The following is a 16,253-nucleotide window of genomic DNA, read 5'->3' on the forward strand; positions in this document are numbered from 1 at the left end:
TAGTATAATTGCTTATCATCACCCACGAGTAAATGGGTAAGTTCAATGGTATAGAGGTTGTTGGTCTGAATGATTTATGTGCTAATGGTTGTCGGTGTGGTGCTGGTTGGGAAAATTCTCAGGGCCAAATGAACAGCGCCCTCACTGAGGTAAAAGGAAGACGTCTCATCATGAGCTGAGACTGAGAGTTGTTCGTAACTATAGAAATTTCCATCGTTTGATCTCAATGATTTAAGGTAAATGCAATGGGTCTTTGAAATAAGGGAATTAAAGGGTAGCGACGAGTTCTCACACGGCCTTCGAAGCCGGCAGGGTCGAATAGCGCACCGCAACGACCCTGCAAGGTTTTAAACGGACATTTAAAAACGAGTCACTACTCTTTTATTCCCATTCATAAATGCCCTTTTGTTAAAAAATGTTTTAAAAATACAATTAAAGACACTTTGACAGTTGAAAATTCGAGGTTTGCTATTCTCATATGTAAATTGGTATCAGACAAAATAAATGAAGAAACATTGAGCATGGTTTGAACTAACTTCAACGCATTTAAAGGCGTATGTTACAGTGTTTTAGTACATCATAATGTACAACAACCTGTGAAAACTTTAGGCGACAACTTTTATTTAAAACAACAAAATGTATACATTTTGTCGGATCTTTTGTGAATTTTATTACTTCTAAAGCAGCAATCGAAGTAGACAATGGTGACTATGGGTTTTTCCAATGCTATTTCCTTGACTCTGATAGTATTTCACATAGAAACATTTATCTTAGAGTGGTACTGGTACAAACTTAATCAGTGAGTTTTCAGATTGAAATAAGGGAATCAATGTGTGGTGAAGAGGTTTTCAACTAGTGATTTAAATCCGCACCGAGGCCTGGACTTGATAATTTTACAGAGACGAAGTCGAGGTAAATTATCAGGAACCAGGCCTCGGCGAGTTTAAACCATAGTTGAAAACCGATTCAACACAATTTGATTCCCATTCATAAATACGATTTCGGTCAAACAGCATCAACACTTCTTGGTCAAAAGGTAAAATAAATGCAAAAATTATATTTCTTCAATGATTTCTTTCAACACAACACCCCTCCAGCTATGAAATGGTAAGGCTCTCAGGTAAACAACTCCTTATAAGGAGATGATGTGCGCGTCGCGCGATGTGGCACAGCTGTTTCAGCCGTTGCTCTCGACCAATAGGAATGAAGAAACTGTCTTATAAGCACAGGTGCAAGCACGCTTGTCACGCCCATGTTATAACACTTTTTACTGGTGTTATATCATCCGTTCAAACAACCCCTTGTGATGCCCTCTCGACCAATCAGAATGGATAAACTGTCTTAAGTATTTATGAATAAGTTTTAATCAGAATGAATAAATTTGTTATTTAAAAAAAAAATGTCGGCCTACTTTGTTTTAAACAGAACTTTGGAGTATTCTCGTTTTTGATTGTTTTATTCTTGTATTTGTGCAATTCAGTTTCTCTTCTGCAACACTGATGTTTTTCAATAATTTGAATAATTGAAAATGAAAGGTCATAACCAGATAAAATTGATCCTTTGCATATGAACCCTTTTATGCAACGTTGATCAAACACTTCAAAGTGTATTTCACATCTGGGGAAAACCCTCACATTGCAACTACAATAGATCCTGAAACCATTATCCTTAATACCAAAAGAACAGTTTATTTTTCACACTTGACACAACAATTACGTCTGTGCTTGGCCAAAGGTCTGTCTAGCACTACGAACAGAACTACGTGTCGCTCTATTTTTTGCAGCAACGATTGCATTTAACAAAGACGGAACATATCACCGTACTAAGCTCCATTTTACCTCGAAGAAGTAATATTAGTGAATAGTTTAAAGGTGAGATTCTATTATATTGATCATGTGTAATAGCACAAAGTGACCTATCTTTCAAAAACCACACATTTTTGCAATTAGTTTGTTTACAAATGATTAATAAACTCTTTGTTTTAAAAACATTTCCAGTAAGTTTTAGAACCTAATATTTGTAACTAAACTAATAGTTATCAATAAACTATATTCAGCTGAAGCTTTCACAGGTGTTTTCTAGTGTATCTTTCTGATACTTCCGCCTTAATATCAGCATAAAGACGTCAAAAAACAATTTATGACCCTTATCTTGGGTCTTGCATAGAAATAGCTAATTTGTTTTATTGTTGACTTTTTTTCAGGCAGATATTGTCATGGATGTTCCAAGTGGGCAATGCTGGCGTTGTGAGAAAATTCTCCCAGATCAACATGTGCACTGTGGAGATTGTCCGATAGCTCAGTATTGTACCACATCATGTCGAGACAGAGACTCCATCAGACACACCTCAGTTGAATGCCAGATATTTGGGCCCAAGAAATGCAGCAAATGTGGCAAGAAGGGAACAATGAAGGAGGTAAGTTTAATAACTCATTTTTCTTTCAGAGATAAGACAATTTTGCACTCCGTCTTTTGGACAGAAAAACATTTTTAGAAAGGGCACAAATAATTTGTTTCATCGAAATAACCCAATAGAAATCCACCTACCTTACTTAGCATGTAAATTGTAATTTGTTTAACTTGTTTCTGCATTCAAATTAACTTTTTCTATATTAACCCCTTCATGTCGGCAATCAGAAAAAAAATCCATGCCCATTACTATTATTTTTGTTCAAAGTCATCTGATGTGATAAGGTTACTCAAAATATTAACAAAATACTTAAGTTGTTGCATTACATGAACATGTGAGTATTTAAACTAGATTGATGAACAGACTTTTTGCAATAGTGTTTATGTCAATTTTGGCTATCCTGTCCTACTTAAAGCCATTGGACCCTTTCGGTTAACAGTATTGTCCAAGGCCCACACTTCGTGTATCACAACTTCTACATATAAAATAACAAACCTGTGAAAATTTAGGCTCAATCGGTCATCGGAGTCGGGAGAAAATAACGGGAAAACCAACCCTTGTATCTGCACGTTTCGCCGTGTCATGACATGTGTTTAAAATAAATCCGTAATTCTCGATTTCGAGAATTGATATTGTTTAACTGTTTTCTCAAAAAGTAAAGCATTTCATGGAATAGTATTTCAAGAGAAGTCTTTCACCATTACCTTCTGTAAACCCTGTAAGTTATTTGTAAATCTGTGAACTTTTTTTAATTTTTTATTTTTATCGAAAGGGTCCAATGGCTTTTAACTGGTTATGTATTTTTTTTTTTTTTAATATCTGTCTTTTTCCTCACTCTCAGCTATTTCCTCCCATTGTCTATTCCATCACAAGCTATTCCTTCCAGCTTCATGTAACTGGTTTTTGTAGTGACATGGTTTATTTTGTTGCTTGTTTCCTATAATTTGTATTGTTATGTACAGTGTCACATATTTGAGCAAAAACCATTCAAATCTTTCAGTTTCACAAACTAATTCCTGCATATGCATGTTTTCATTTCAGTGTAAACAGTGTAACAATGCGTGGTACTGCAACAAGGAGTGTCAACTTGCAAACTGGAGCATACATAAACAGTCATGCGTATACTTTAGGGAGACCATTAAGGAAGTGGCAGGTTTACTTGTTGAAAAACATTCTGAAGGTACCATATTTGGTGATGCTCCTTATTATTTTGGAAATATCATTGCCAGAGATTATCTTAAGCTTGTTAACAATGAGTGGTCTGAAGAGGTAATGGAGGAAGATTTGGCAAGAGATTACCAGCTTTTGTCTGTTGGTTGTGGGGACTTGCGTAACACTGTCTTGACAGCAGCTTCCCTCCCTGCCAGGTACCAGGGAAGTCTGTACATCACTCTCAATGACTTTGACCCTTTTGTCATGGCAAGGAATGTCTTGTTTCTCTTTATGTTGGTTCGGTTTGCAGACACTGAGGGAATTGAGAGCAGTCTGACTACCATCTGGTACTCAGTTCACATTACAAAGAAAGAGTATGACCTGATCAAGACCAGCTTGGATGAGCTCATTCAGATGACCCCTCAAAGTCTCACAGAGGTCACTCAAGGGTTGGTCAAAGTTCAAGGTGAAGATCTTGAGCTCATGAGTCAGGTTTGGGGAAAATGGAAATCACTTGAATGCAGAAGAAAAAATAACATGTCAATTAACCTCAGACAGCAAAGAAAAGCTTTGCTTCAGAAGGAGAATGCTATGACTGGTTTGTTTCTCTATATATTTGCCTTGGCCCCTAATGAGACAGCACCAATGAAAGCATGGGTTGATCATGGAATGTTTCTACCTACTGAGGCAAAAGAAAAAGACATGCCATTTGATAATCCCACAATAACTGGAAAGACAAGTTTGATGGGAAAGCTTTACTTGACTAAAGAACATGTTCAGAAGGATCCGAAAGATCACTTGCTCATGTACTGTATCAAATCGGATTCATTTCCATTTGTAGTGTGGGATTGCTTGAGAGTGAGGGAGTCTGAGACCAGACCCTGCTCATCCCCTATGGTGATGTACCACAGCTACATCACAAACCTCCTCCAGAAAGTCAAAAGTCTCATCCAGCAACAACGACTTTATATCCAAATTTCTCTGGTCGACTGTATGGACTTTCCTTCAGTACATAAGTCTCTTAAGATGTCAGAATACGACCGCATCTCCACATCCAATCTTACTGACTACGTTGGTATTGCCCAGCTTCTCCAGCTCTTCAAGCCACTTCTGAATTCCAGTAATAAATTCTCTGTTATTGTTACAGAGGCAATGAACTGGATTAGATACTTACCAGATGGTAACATCAAAATGTTGATGATGTCACCGGAGTATGTGAGATGTGAAAAGGCATGTCGTGAAGATACAGACTCATCTATGACAATTGGCATTAGTAACTTAAGGGACTATTTCAATAACACACCCCACTTTCTCTTGTATCTGCGTGCACAAATCATGGCAGGGGGGGTCGGGGGACAGCCATTGACGAATGTGCCATCATTTGAAGAAGTGATGAAGTACAATGGTCTACAAATGCGTGACTTTCGTAAGAAGCTGAATCATCTTGTCCCATTTCAGTATCGGGTCAATGCACGAGTCCTGACCATGATGAATGGAAATGATAGAGCAGTGGAGTGGTGTCTCCAACACACTGATGGTTGAAGTACATGGCCATAAAAACGCTGTACCACTGGCAAGAGTCTATAGTAACTCACCATAGCATCGGGCCAGTTACCTGAAATTGAGTCTTGACAGTAAGGCGATTTTCTTGAATTAAAGGAACGTTACAGAATTGGTTTTGCAAGCAAAAAAGTTGCTGGCAGTGTAAACACTTTATGCTGTAATCCAGCATATTATACATAAACTGACAAACCTGTAGAAGTTTGAGATCGATCGGCCATCTGGGTCACAAGAAAATATTGAAGGATTACAAATTTTGCATTGCATCGATGCCAAAATAAAAATTACTAAAATGCTCACTGAGCCATAAACTCCAAACGCGAAGTTAGATTATTTATTTATCATCAAATATGAAATTTCAGACAGAAATATTTCAAGGAATGTTTTCTACTATCATCATTATTAGATCGTGTAAGTTTTACGTAAATCTGTGATCTTCATGATTTTTGTTTCTTACCAATTCTAAAATGTTCCTTTAAATTTAAGATCAAATAACTTTTAAGCCTTTCAAGTCCAAGCCCCTCCTGAAAATGTATTGTGAAACATACGGTTCTTGTTTAGACTAGTGAAAATCCTGAGCAGCGCAAGTTGTTTTGATTTTAAAAACCAAGCCTTGAAGTCAAAAGAAGATTTAATTATACGTAAATTCTAATGCTTGATGATTAGGTAGATTTATATAACACCCAAGCAGATCCTTGCCATTTGATTGGAGGATTGTCCGTCACGTGATAGCAAATAAAAGTACCATTGCACGCTGAGTCACTCGCCGTGCTTTTTCGTTCCATCCGAAAAGTACCATTGCACGCTGGCACGCTGCCAGCGTGCAATGGTACTTTTCGGATGGAACGAAAAAGCTGAGTAAAAACATCACTGCGTGCGCGTGTCTTTGGTAACGCAGCAGGTGTTACTGCAAGAAGGCATAGTAAAATTACTAGCATTCGGCTTCTACAGTTGAAATTGTTTGTTTTGAAAGTTTTTTCTTTCAATCAAAATGACAAAGTTCTACTTGGATGTTATATAAAACAAATAATGAATGTTTTTCATTCGTGCAATGGTGCGAATATGTTCATTCGTTGAAAGCTGGAATGTTCCATTCAACTCGGCTCCGCCTCGTTGAATAGAACATTCCATCTTTCAACTCATGAACATATTCGCACCAATGCACTCATAAACATTCATTATGTGTATACTAATGTGAAAAACAGCAATGTGTGACAAATTTGTTACGGTATGAAATTGATTGATGTTAATTTTTTATTTTAAGACAATGTACTGGACTGTTAATTACTGAGAATTTGTTTTGTGTGAAAACTCACTGTGTAATTGTTCTATATGGAAATACTGTCAAAGTACAGGAATTGGCACATTAAGAAGACCTTAAGTTGTAGTTTTAATGTTTAGTTAGTTTGAATTGATATTTGTTTCTTTTGAGTAGGTGAGTGTAATATAAAAGAACTTTTGTTTAATCCAAATAGTTCAAGATATTGTTACTGTGACTGTGTAAACCTTAGCTAACCAGTGGAAACAATGTTAGGTTTCATTAATGTGAATTTGATTGTATTAATTGTCTCATGTTCCTGAGAGTTACTCGGTTTATTATTATAGCTTGAATATCAGCCTGAGTATGGTCAATGATGAAGTGTTTGAGTTACATTTGCTGGAAGTGTTCATGCCAGCTTCTTACTTCTTGTGTTTAACTTGATTATTCATATCTTGTCTTGTATTTCCTGTAAGTGAATTTGCTTCAATTTTGATTTGTGAATCAAATTACTTTGTTTTGTGGTTTTAAATACTGGAATAAAAGGGTTGCAAAAAGTTCTTAATCGGCCTTTTAAAACCGACTGGGTCGTGGCCATGCGATAAAGGCCCAAGCCGAAGGCCTTTTTCTCACGGCCACAACCCTGCAAGGTTTTAAACGGCCGGTTATGAATGAGTCACTACTCTTTTATTCCCATTCATGAATCCATGTGCGAGTCCTGGTACTGACAGCCCTAACTTTGCAAGCTTTGCTTCTAAATTGTCACGGTGTATGTAAGAAGGACTGTTTAATGTATTTTGGTTTTTTTTCCTAATGAAGAGTTATTTACTAAGTGATCTTTGAACTACGGTGTAGTGTGTTTAGCTCAGTTTTTAGTCTATTTTTTTAATAGTTGGGACTGGTTTTTATTTTATTTTTTAGTTCAGATCAGTTTTGGGTATGCTTTAAGTTTGTTTTATAAGAATCATCTATTTGAATAAAAGTCTTTGAACAGCAGGAAATCAGAACAGACAATAATTTTGTGTGCATCTGTAGTGTCGTTTAAGTTAACCCTCTGTTGAACTCTGTGTGAAACCACACCAACAATCCAGAGGTTGGATTATACAACATTATTATTATTATTTCACTTAACCACAGCATGCAAAAGAAAGATCAAAACTTCTTTTGTGCCGGCACCTCCTAGAGTCAGGCAATTTCAAAATGCGCGATACTTACATGATGAGATCATGTTTTAAACAAACGCCTTGCGTGCAGGAGCTAACTTATGTACATGTATGCATCCGTTTACATTATCACAACAAAATCAGCTTGAAAGGGTTCAAAGAACTGCTACCCGGCTTGCTCTTAAACAAAGGCGCGGAGTAATGTCTTATGAGAACAGATTGCAGCATCTTCACTGGCATCCTCTAACTAACAGGCGTAATTACTTGCTCAGTGCCTTTGTGTTCAAGGTTTCACATGGCAGTTAGACCCTTCGCAAAACAGAGCCAGAGGACGTGACAGAATGTGAAATTTACAGGAAAGTTTTGAAGATTTTTTCATCATTATTACGCCTTTTAACATAAAGGGTTTTATGAATGGGGAAAAGAGTAGTAATTCTGTATAACCGGATGTTTAAAACTTTGCAGGGTCATCCCTACAAGAGAGGAACTCACCTTTTGTCTGTTTAAAACTGCTGGTATAACAATGAGTTCAAATGGAAACCTTTTCGCAACACTAGGCGGCAGCAGACTTATCAGGTAAATCCATTATTCTAGACAGAGTGTGCACATTCTCAGAGCTACAGAAACAACGGAATACTACCTGGTATGTCTTCTGCCAGGTACCGTCCTAAAGTTACATTGAGCCTAGCAGAGAAACTATTTTAAATTATATTTCAAACTGTCTAAATAAATTCAAATGTATTTTTCTGGAGTGGATTTCTTAAGAAAGAAAGAAAGAACAAATTATTTGAGTGTCCAGGTTTTTCCTCTCTATGTTTCTTAGACATAAGAATGGACGTTCAGCGTGGACGATGCTGGCGTTGTGAAGTTCAACTTGAACAGACCATTCATCATCCTGATTGCGGAGATGTGCAATTCAGTTTCTTTAAAACTGCAACATGTTTTTCAATAATTTTAATACAGTTTAAAACCAAAGGTCATAACCAGATAAAATTTATCTTTTGCATATGAATCCTTTAGGTAACGTTGATCAAACACTTCAAAGTGTATTTCACATCTGGGAACTTCCCTTCACATTGCAACTACATTCATATGCATTGTTAATCATTAGATCCTTGACACCGCTATCCTCACAAAACAAATAGAGTGTTCTTCATACTTGATAAAACCTTTTTGTCTGTGCAAGGCAGTGGCAACAGGTAAGATCAAGGTCTAATTTTTGCAGCAATATATTTAATGTAGACGGAGACAGAACATATCACAGTGATAACCGGACTGAGCTGATGTAGGATCCCTTTGTGGATTTACTCCAAAGAACCACCGTTAGTGCTTATTTTAAAGGGTGAGTTTCCACTGTAATCTAAATATTAATTATAACTAATAGACTTAAAAGTCCCTAGTCCCACGAAGTGACCTATCTGCAAAAAATAGTTTTTACATAAACTATTAAGATATGTTAACATTAAACTAATACGGAACAGTTTTGTATCACAAACTAGTTTTAAGGACTTTTCACCAGGTGTGCCATTTTGTGTTCCAACGAAGTGACCCATTATGTCACTTCACTTATGACATACCCAGTGCTTCAGTACAGTTCGAAACTGGCATATTTGACTTCGGCGTTTTCACAAAGTGACCTACTTGTCAGATCTATTGAAGCATAGCGTTTCCATGAAATGACCTACATATGGCGATGTGCGGGAAGTGTTTAGGAATAAACTACTCATTAAAATTGTGGCAAGAATGAAATTGTAGTAGAGAGTGCCCGTTATTTAGAACAAGATCATGCAACAAATGCAAAACGAAGGGTACAATGAAAGAGGTATATCTGCTTTAATTTCAATCATTTTTCCCTAAATATTTTAAAAAGACAATTGATAACATGCTTTGTTGATTGTGCAGAAGTGTGGAATCATTCTCAAAATGTATTGTAATTTAAAAACAACTTATTCAAATTATTTTCCTTTATGTTGCTTACTTAAAATAAATATTGTTGTCCCTTGCTTGGCATGTAAAATCTTGAAGAGACAAATCAGAGCTCTTCTTGACTAGATCACACCAGCAGACAAATACACTTGCACAATAAAAACAGTTCTGCTATTATTTCTGTCCAGTGTGGAGGTTGCAACTACGCATGGTACTGTAACCAGGAATGTCAAAGAAGTGATTGGGCCAATCATAAGGAGGCATGCAACAAAACAAAAGCATACATATCAACAAACGCAGCTACCCTAACACAAATGCACTATAAAATGCGTACAGACAGGCTTAGTGGTTCCCCTTATTATATTGGTAACTGCATTGCTAGAGACTTCCTTCAACTTGATAACAATGAATGGTCTGATGGGTCAATAAAGAAAACTGACTTGAACAGGGATTATCATATTTTGTCAGCTGGTTGCGGAGACTTACGCAACACTGTCTTGACAGCAGCTTCCCTTCCTACCAGGTACCAGGGAAGTCTTTACATCACTCTCAATGACTTTGACCCTTTTGTCATGGCAAGGAATGTCTTGTTTCTCTTTATGTTGGTTCGGTTTGCAGACACTGAGGGAATTGAGAGCAATCTGACTACCATCTGGTACTCAGTTCACATTACAAAGAAAGAGTATGACCTGATCAAGACCAGCTTGGATGAGCTCATTCAGATGACCCCTCAAAGTCTCACAGAGGTCACTCAAGGGTTGGTCAAAGTTCAAGGTAAAGATCTTGCAGTCATGAGTCAAGTATGGGCCAAATGTAGACCCTTAGAATGCAAACGAAAGAAACACTTCTCAATTAATCTCAGAAATCAAAGAAAAACAGCTTTTGAGAGATATAACGAACAAGGCAAAATGTGTCATACAAATTGCTTGCTGCCTTCTAAAGCTAAAAAACAGACAGAGGAATGGCTTGGACATGGAATGTTCTTGTCAAAAGAAACAAAACAAAAATTAGTGTCATTTGATAACCCAACACTAACAGGACGTGAAGCTTCAGGAGGCCCAGGTTATGGACTCGTTGAATCGGGATGCACCAATTGCAAGCCCTAATGATTCTGCCTTTGTGTACTGTGTCAGACCAGATTCACATCCCTTCAGAGTATGGGATTGCTTGAGAGTGAGGGAGTCCGAGACCAGACCCTACCCAACCCCTATGGTGATGTACCACAACTATATCACAAAATTCCTTAAGAAGGTAAAAAGCTTCAGAATGGAAGACTTTTTATTCAAGTCTCACTTGCCAATTGTATGGACTTTCCTTCAGTACATAATTCTCTAAAGATGCCAAACTATGATCGCATCTTCACATTCAATATTGCTGACTATGTTGGGTTTGCCAAGCTCCTGCAAGACTTCAAACCACTTCTTAATTCTAGTAATCACTACTCAGTACTTGTTACTGAGACAATAAACTGGACACATGTTCTATCTGAGGCTATCTGTCAACCTGAGAACACAGAATATGAATCTTGCATTGCATCATACTGTCTGGACACAGGCAGGGATTTGGGCAACCTTAATTGTAACATTGGACTCCATAACTGGATGGAATACTTTGATAATGCCCCTTACTTTCTTGCATATCTGCGTGCACAAATCATGGCAGGGGGTCTTGGGGTACCACCATTGACTAAAGTGCCTTCATTTGGTGAAGTGATGAAGTACAATGGCCTAGAAATGCGTGACTTTCGTAAGAAGCTGAATCGTCTTGTCCCATTTCATCATCGAGTCAATGCTCGTGATTTGACCCTGATCATTGAAACTGATAGAGCAGTGGAGTGGTGTCTGCCACATTCTGATGGCTAAGTTCAAAGAAGTTTGACATTTAACATAGATCGATATCTAATCTAATCAGGTGCATGGACAATGTAGATCTTACTTGACTTACATAACTGCAAAGGAATATTTAATGAGGATTTAAGTGGTAAATGTGGATTGAAGTAGTTTTTAGCTTTAATTATAGATATAGAGCTTGTAAGCGCTTAGCACACAAATCAAATTGTGTTTCCATCCAAAAGCCTCAAAAGTATGCATGGCACCTGGGTCAACTTTTTTCCATTCAGTCACATGCAAGTTAAGATTTCAGCTAGCCAAGTTGCTTAATAAGTAGGAAGGTTATAACTAGTGCATTCTACTTGCTCAACTTTAACTTGGAGTAAAGAGTGACCATTAGCATTGTAGACATACGTTTAATCTTGATATCATGGATTTGAATGACACACTTACGTGTAGAAACAATAGACTCTAAGAATTGTTGCATATTAATACAATCTGATAAAAGCCAGATTTCAAGTTATAGTATTTAGACTGAATTCAACCTGCAAGAACATCTTCAGTTACAAAGCAGGGTCTAATGTGGACACCCAACAATCTGTAGAATTGAAACTCGCCTTTGTAGCCTTCGATGAGGTTTATGTAAGCCTCACATGATTTAGTAATCAATAATATGCAATTTGTAGTGAAGAGTTGCATACAGTAATTAATAAAAAACCTTTGATTAGAGGCCTTCCACAGCATTTGGTAGTTTAAAGCATTTTGAGGTACATTTCACTTCAAAGTTATATGGTTAAAAATGCATCCACCTTTTGAGATGAAGTTTTCAGATGTTATGTTAGTTTCAATGTGTTTCTACAACCGAAACTTGATTTTTGAAGCATTTGATTGTTTCATTGTTTTGGTCTTGGAAGCATTCTATTGTTTGATTTGTTTTAATTATTTTTTTTAAGAAGCATTCAAAAGTTTTTTTTAGTTTTAGAAGCATTAGATTGTTTGATTGTTTTTCGTTATACATGTAGGTTTTTTTTAAGGCATTCTATAGTTGATTTGGTCTTAGAAGCATTAGATTGTTTGATTCGGGTTTTATTTTTGCTTTAGAAGCATTCAATTGTTTTGGGGGTCTTAGAAGCATAAGATTGTTTGATTTTTAGAAGCATTTGATTGGTTGATTGTTTTTTTCTATTGATTGTTTGATTGTTTTGGGGGTTTTGCTTAGAAGCATTTAAAAAAAAGAGAGTATATTTTGCCTTTAAATATTTTGTATCAATATGAAATCATTCATCATACCCAAACATTCGATGAAAGAACTTGATTCCTAACTTTTAACTTAAGTTACAAACACTGCTTGTATGTAAGTAAATTAAATTTTACTTGGAAATAATCAAAGGAATAAAAGAAAGTGTAATAAAGAGTGCATCATGTACATGTATTATGAAAATAAAAGATGGAAAAGACGATCAAAGAATTGTGCCATTGCATCTTGTTCACCAAATCCATATGCATATATTAAAATAATATTCATAAATACACTGGATCCATTCTGTATGGTCAAGAGGAGATCACATGGGCATGTTTAAATGTGCAATATAAACATGGTGAGAAGTGTTTCAACATAATGCGTAGCACGCAAGAATTTGCAGGTGCTTATTTATGCTTTATGCAATCAATACAGACTGGTACTCTGTACTTGGTAGCATTGAGCATCGCATTTAATTTGACCATTTGCAAAATGGTGCCCAAGGATGCGACAGAAAGTTAAAATGTACAGATTTGGGTGGGGGGATTTTCTATCATTACTACATTAACAAAAATAAAAATAAAAATTATGAATGGAAATAAAAACGTGGTGCCTCTGTACTTACTAGCCGTTTAAGAACCTGCAGGCTCATGACTAGGGATAAAGGAACTTGGTCCATTATCAAATGGCTCTGACCCTGTTGTTTTAAATGGCTGGTTAAGACCTAAACCCCACTCCTTTATTACCATATTATTATTAAACAAGAATGAGATCAAATGGGAACTGTTTTGCAACCCTAGGTGGCAGCAGACTTACCAGGTGAATCCATTATTCTAGACAATATAAGCATGATCTGAACTACATAAACAATGGAAGTTTACATGGTATTATCTGCTGCCACCTGCCATCTCAAAGTAACATACAGCCTCTGATCACAGAATTCTTTTTAAATTATAGGGATTCAAAATGGCTTTTGAGGATAGCTTCAAAATTGTTAAAAATCATTTATTAATTGCTGTGAACTACTTGTAAATGAATGTGCAGTACCCGGTAGGCCTTCTCCTAGTACTTTTCATACATTACACAGAACAGTGAACTTGAAAGTGCTAACTTTACTGCTGGACAAAAAATTTGACAACAAAGTGAAATTTGTTTGCTAATAGTCATCCTACTGTGGCCTATTTCGAAACCATGGCTTTGGCTTCAGCTACCACATAGGATCCCTCAGTTATAATGAAAACATGCAACTTCAGTATTAGGCAGACAGAGCATCAGCCAGAGTCAAAGCCAAGGGGTTTGAAGCAGGAATGTGGCACTCTGAAATGCTGGCATCCAGACCAAGATTGTTGTTCATGCGTGACTATAGGTAGCGTGTAGGAGGAAAAAACATGTGTGGGTAATTTTGTTCAAAATAAATTCATGCTAGAATAATATGCAAACTCATAAAATGAATGTTGTTTTGTCTGAATGGCTTGACATCACTAGTGAAGTATGCCATTTCTCATCAAGGGAACCCCCTTTTGGGAATAGATTGAGCAATAGCAGCTGAACTTTTACATAAAAAAGACCAACAGACTTTATAACTTTCAGAACTCAATCCAGGCTTCTACACTGACAACAGAAAAAAAATCAACTTCAAATAGTAACGCAAAACATCACCAAAATATTTTAGATTGGTTTATGAAAACAGTACTTTGACTTCAAGGTGAGTATTCAAAGTTTTTAAAATGCAAAGAGTTATTAACTTCATGCTTTTTAATCACCAAATAAATTCAAATATATTTTCCTAAAATGGATTTCAATCAACTACCATATATGTAGCAAATTGTGGATAAAAAAATAAAAAAACCACCAGGGAAACTGGCCGGATAAATTTCAACTAATTTTGAATTGAACAAAGAAAAGTTGATGAGATCAGGACTTGAACCTGCGACCTACGGATTAACATGCCAGTGTGTTTACCAACTGAACTATCTACAATCCCGGCCATATCTTGTTGGGCCCCCCTGCCCCCTTTCAATCTCGGTTCCAATTGGTGGTCTTCTTTCGCCGTGTTACAGTCAACATTGAGCGGGGGGACAGGGGGCGGGGGAGTGGCCCAAGCATTTTGGCCAAGATTGTAGCCCTATGTTCGCGATCTGGCCCTATTCGGTTGTAGCTTTGTTCAGAGGTGCCAGTCAGAAGCCATTCAATCAGTAACTGCCATATTTTTGAGATTAATTATGCAATTTGTTTCTCTATTGTTACTTAGAAATAAACATGGATGTTCAGCGAGGACATTGCTGGCGCTGTGAAGTTCAACTGGAACGAACCATTCACTGCCCCGATTGCAAGATGGCGGAGTATTGTAGCTCAATATGTGAACACAGAGACAGAATTAGACATATGAGTAGAGAGTGCCCATTATTTGGAACAAGATCATGCAACAAATGCAATAAGAAGGGTATCATGAAAGAGGTATTTCTGCTTATTTCAATCATTTCCCCCTAATTTTTTAAAAAGACAATTGATACCATGCTCTGTTGATTGTGCAGATGATAGGAACCATTCTCAAAATGTATTGTAATTTAAAAACAACTTATTCAAATTATTTTCCTTTATGTTGCTTACTTAAAATAAATATTGTTGTCCCTTGCTTGTCATGTAAAACATTGAAGAGACAAATCATAGCTCTTGTGACAGATACACTTGCACAACTATTATAAACCAGAAAGATGATGCCTGATCAAGAGATTACACATGGAACAGTAATAATTTCAGTTAATATGTTTTGTTCTGCTATTATTTCTTTTCAGTGTGGAGGTTGCAACTACGCATGGTACTGTAACCAGGAATGTCAAAGAAGTGATTGGGCCAATCATAAGAAGTTATGCAAGAAGACAAAGGCAACTACAACAACAGCAGCAGCTAAACTAACACAAAAACACATTTCAACGCGAACCGACAGACTTCGTGCTCCCCCTTATTATTTTGGAAACTGCATTGCTAAAGACTTCCTTCAACTTGATAACAATGAATGGTCTGATGGGTCAATAAAGAAAACTGACTTGAACAGAGATTATCATATATTGTCAGCTGGTTGCGGAGACTTACGCAACACTGTCTTGACAGCAGCTTCCCTTCCTGCCAGGTACCAGGGAAGTCTTTACATCACTCTCAATGACTTTGACCCTTTTGTCATGGCTAGGAATGTCTTGTTTCTCTTTATGTTGGTTCGGTTTGCAGACACTGAGGGAATTGAGAGCAGTCTGACTACCATCTGGTACTCAGTTCACATTACAAAGAAAGAGTATGACTTGATCAAGACCAGCTTAGATGAGCTCATTCAGATGACCCCTCAAAGTCTCACAGAGGTCACTCAAGGGTTGGTCAAAGTTCAAGGTAAAGATCTTGCAGTCATGTGTCAAGTTTGGGGCGAATGGAGATCACTAGAATGCCAACGAAAGAAACAATCCTCCATCAATCTCAGAAAACAAAGAAAAGAGGTATCTGATCAATATAATAGAGAAATTGCCGAAAAGTTCGGTAAAGGAAAGAAGCATTTTTATACAAATTACTTAGAGTTACCTAGTATTGAAAAGCAAATTGAAGAATGTTTTGACCATGGGATGTTCCTCCCCGAAGAAGTGAAACAAAATGTAATGTCGTTTGATAACCCGACACTAACAGGGTGTGGAATGGATATACCCCTACCTGCAGGTTGTAAACCCAACAA

At 37.0% G+C, this 16,253-nt stretch overlaps 2 protein-coding genes across 4 annotated transcripts in view; both read left to right on the plus strand.

The window, feature by feature from the left end:
* The first annotated feature begins 1,712 nt into the window (after window positions 1-1,712).
* On the plus strand, window positions 1,713-5,283 carry LOC117296566. Of its 2 annotated transcripts, XM_033779566.1 has the most exons (3): window positions 1,713-1,871; window positions 2,204-2,416; window positions 3,452-5,283. In XM_033779566.1, exons 2-3 carry the CDS (start codon window positions 2,216-2,218, stop codon window positions 5,102-5,104), a joined length of 1,854 nt encoding a protein of 617 aa, XP_033635457.1. In that variant the 5' UTR covers window positions 1,713-1,871; window positions 2,204-2,215; the 3' UTR covers window positions 5,105-5,283. The 2 variants fall into 2 exon arrangements, with proteins under 2 accessions (XP_033635457.1, XP_033635459.1); XM_033779568.1 differs by lacking the exon at window positions 1,713-1,871 and having other exon boundaries at window positions 2,335-2,415.
* A 3,453-nt stretch (window positions 5,284-8,736) lies between these two features.
* LOC117296567 overlaps window positions 8,737-16,253 on the plus strand; it is a 23,613-nt gene continuing 16,096 nt past the window's right edge. The window contains exon 1 of one of the 2 annotated variants that reach the window (XM_033779572.1): window positions 8,737-8,885. Coding sequence is in view for 1 of the 2 variants with exons in the window: in XM_033779576.1 (XP_033635467.1) it covers window positions 9,357-9,365 (9 nt within the window). In the remaining variant the exon portion in view is untranslated. Of the gene's footprint in view, window positions 8,886-9,352; window positions 9,366-16,253 lie in introns of those variants that run through there. The other variant, XM_033779576.1, reaches the window with a different exon arrangement.

Source organism: Asterias rubens, chromosome 11 (genome assembly GCF_902459465.1).
Source record: "Asterias rubens chromosome 11, eAstRub1.3, whole genome shotgun sequence".
NCBI classification, from domain to species: domain Eukaryota; kingdom Metazoa; phylum Echinodermata; class Asteroidea; order Forcipulatida; family Asteriidae; genus Asterias; species Asterias rubens.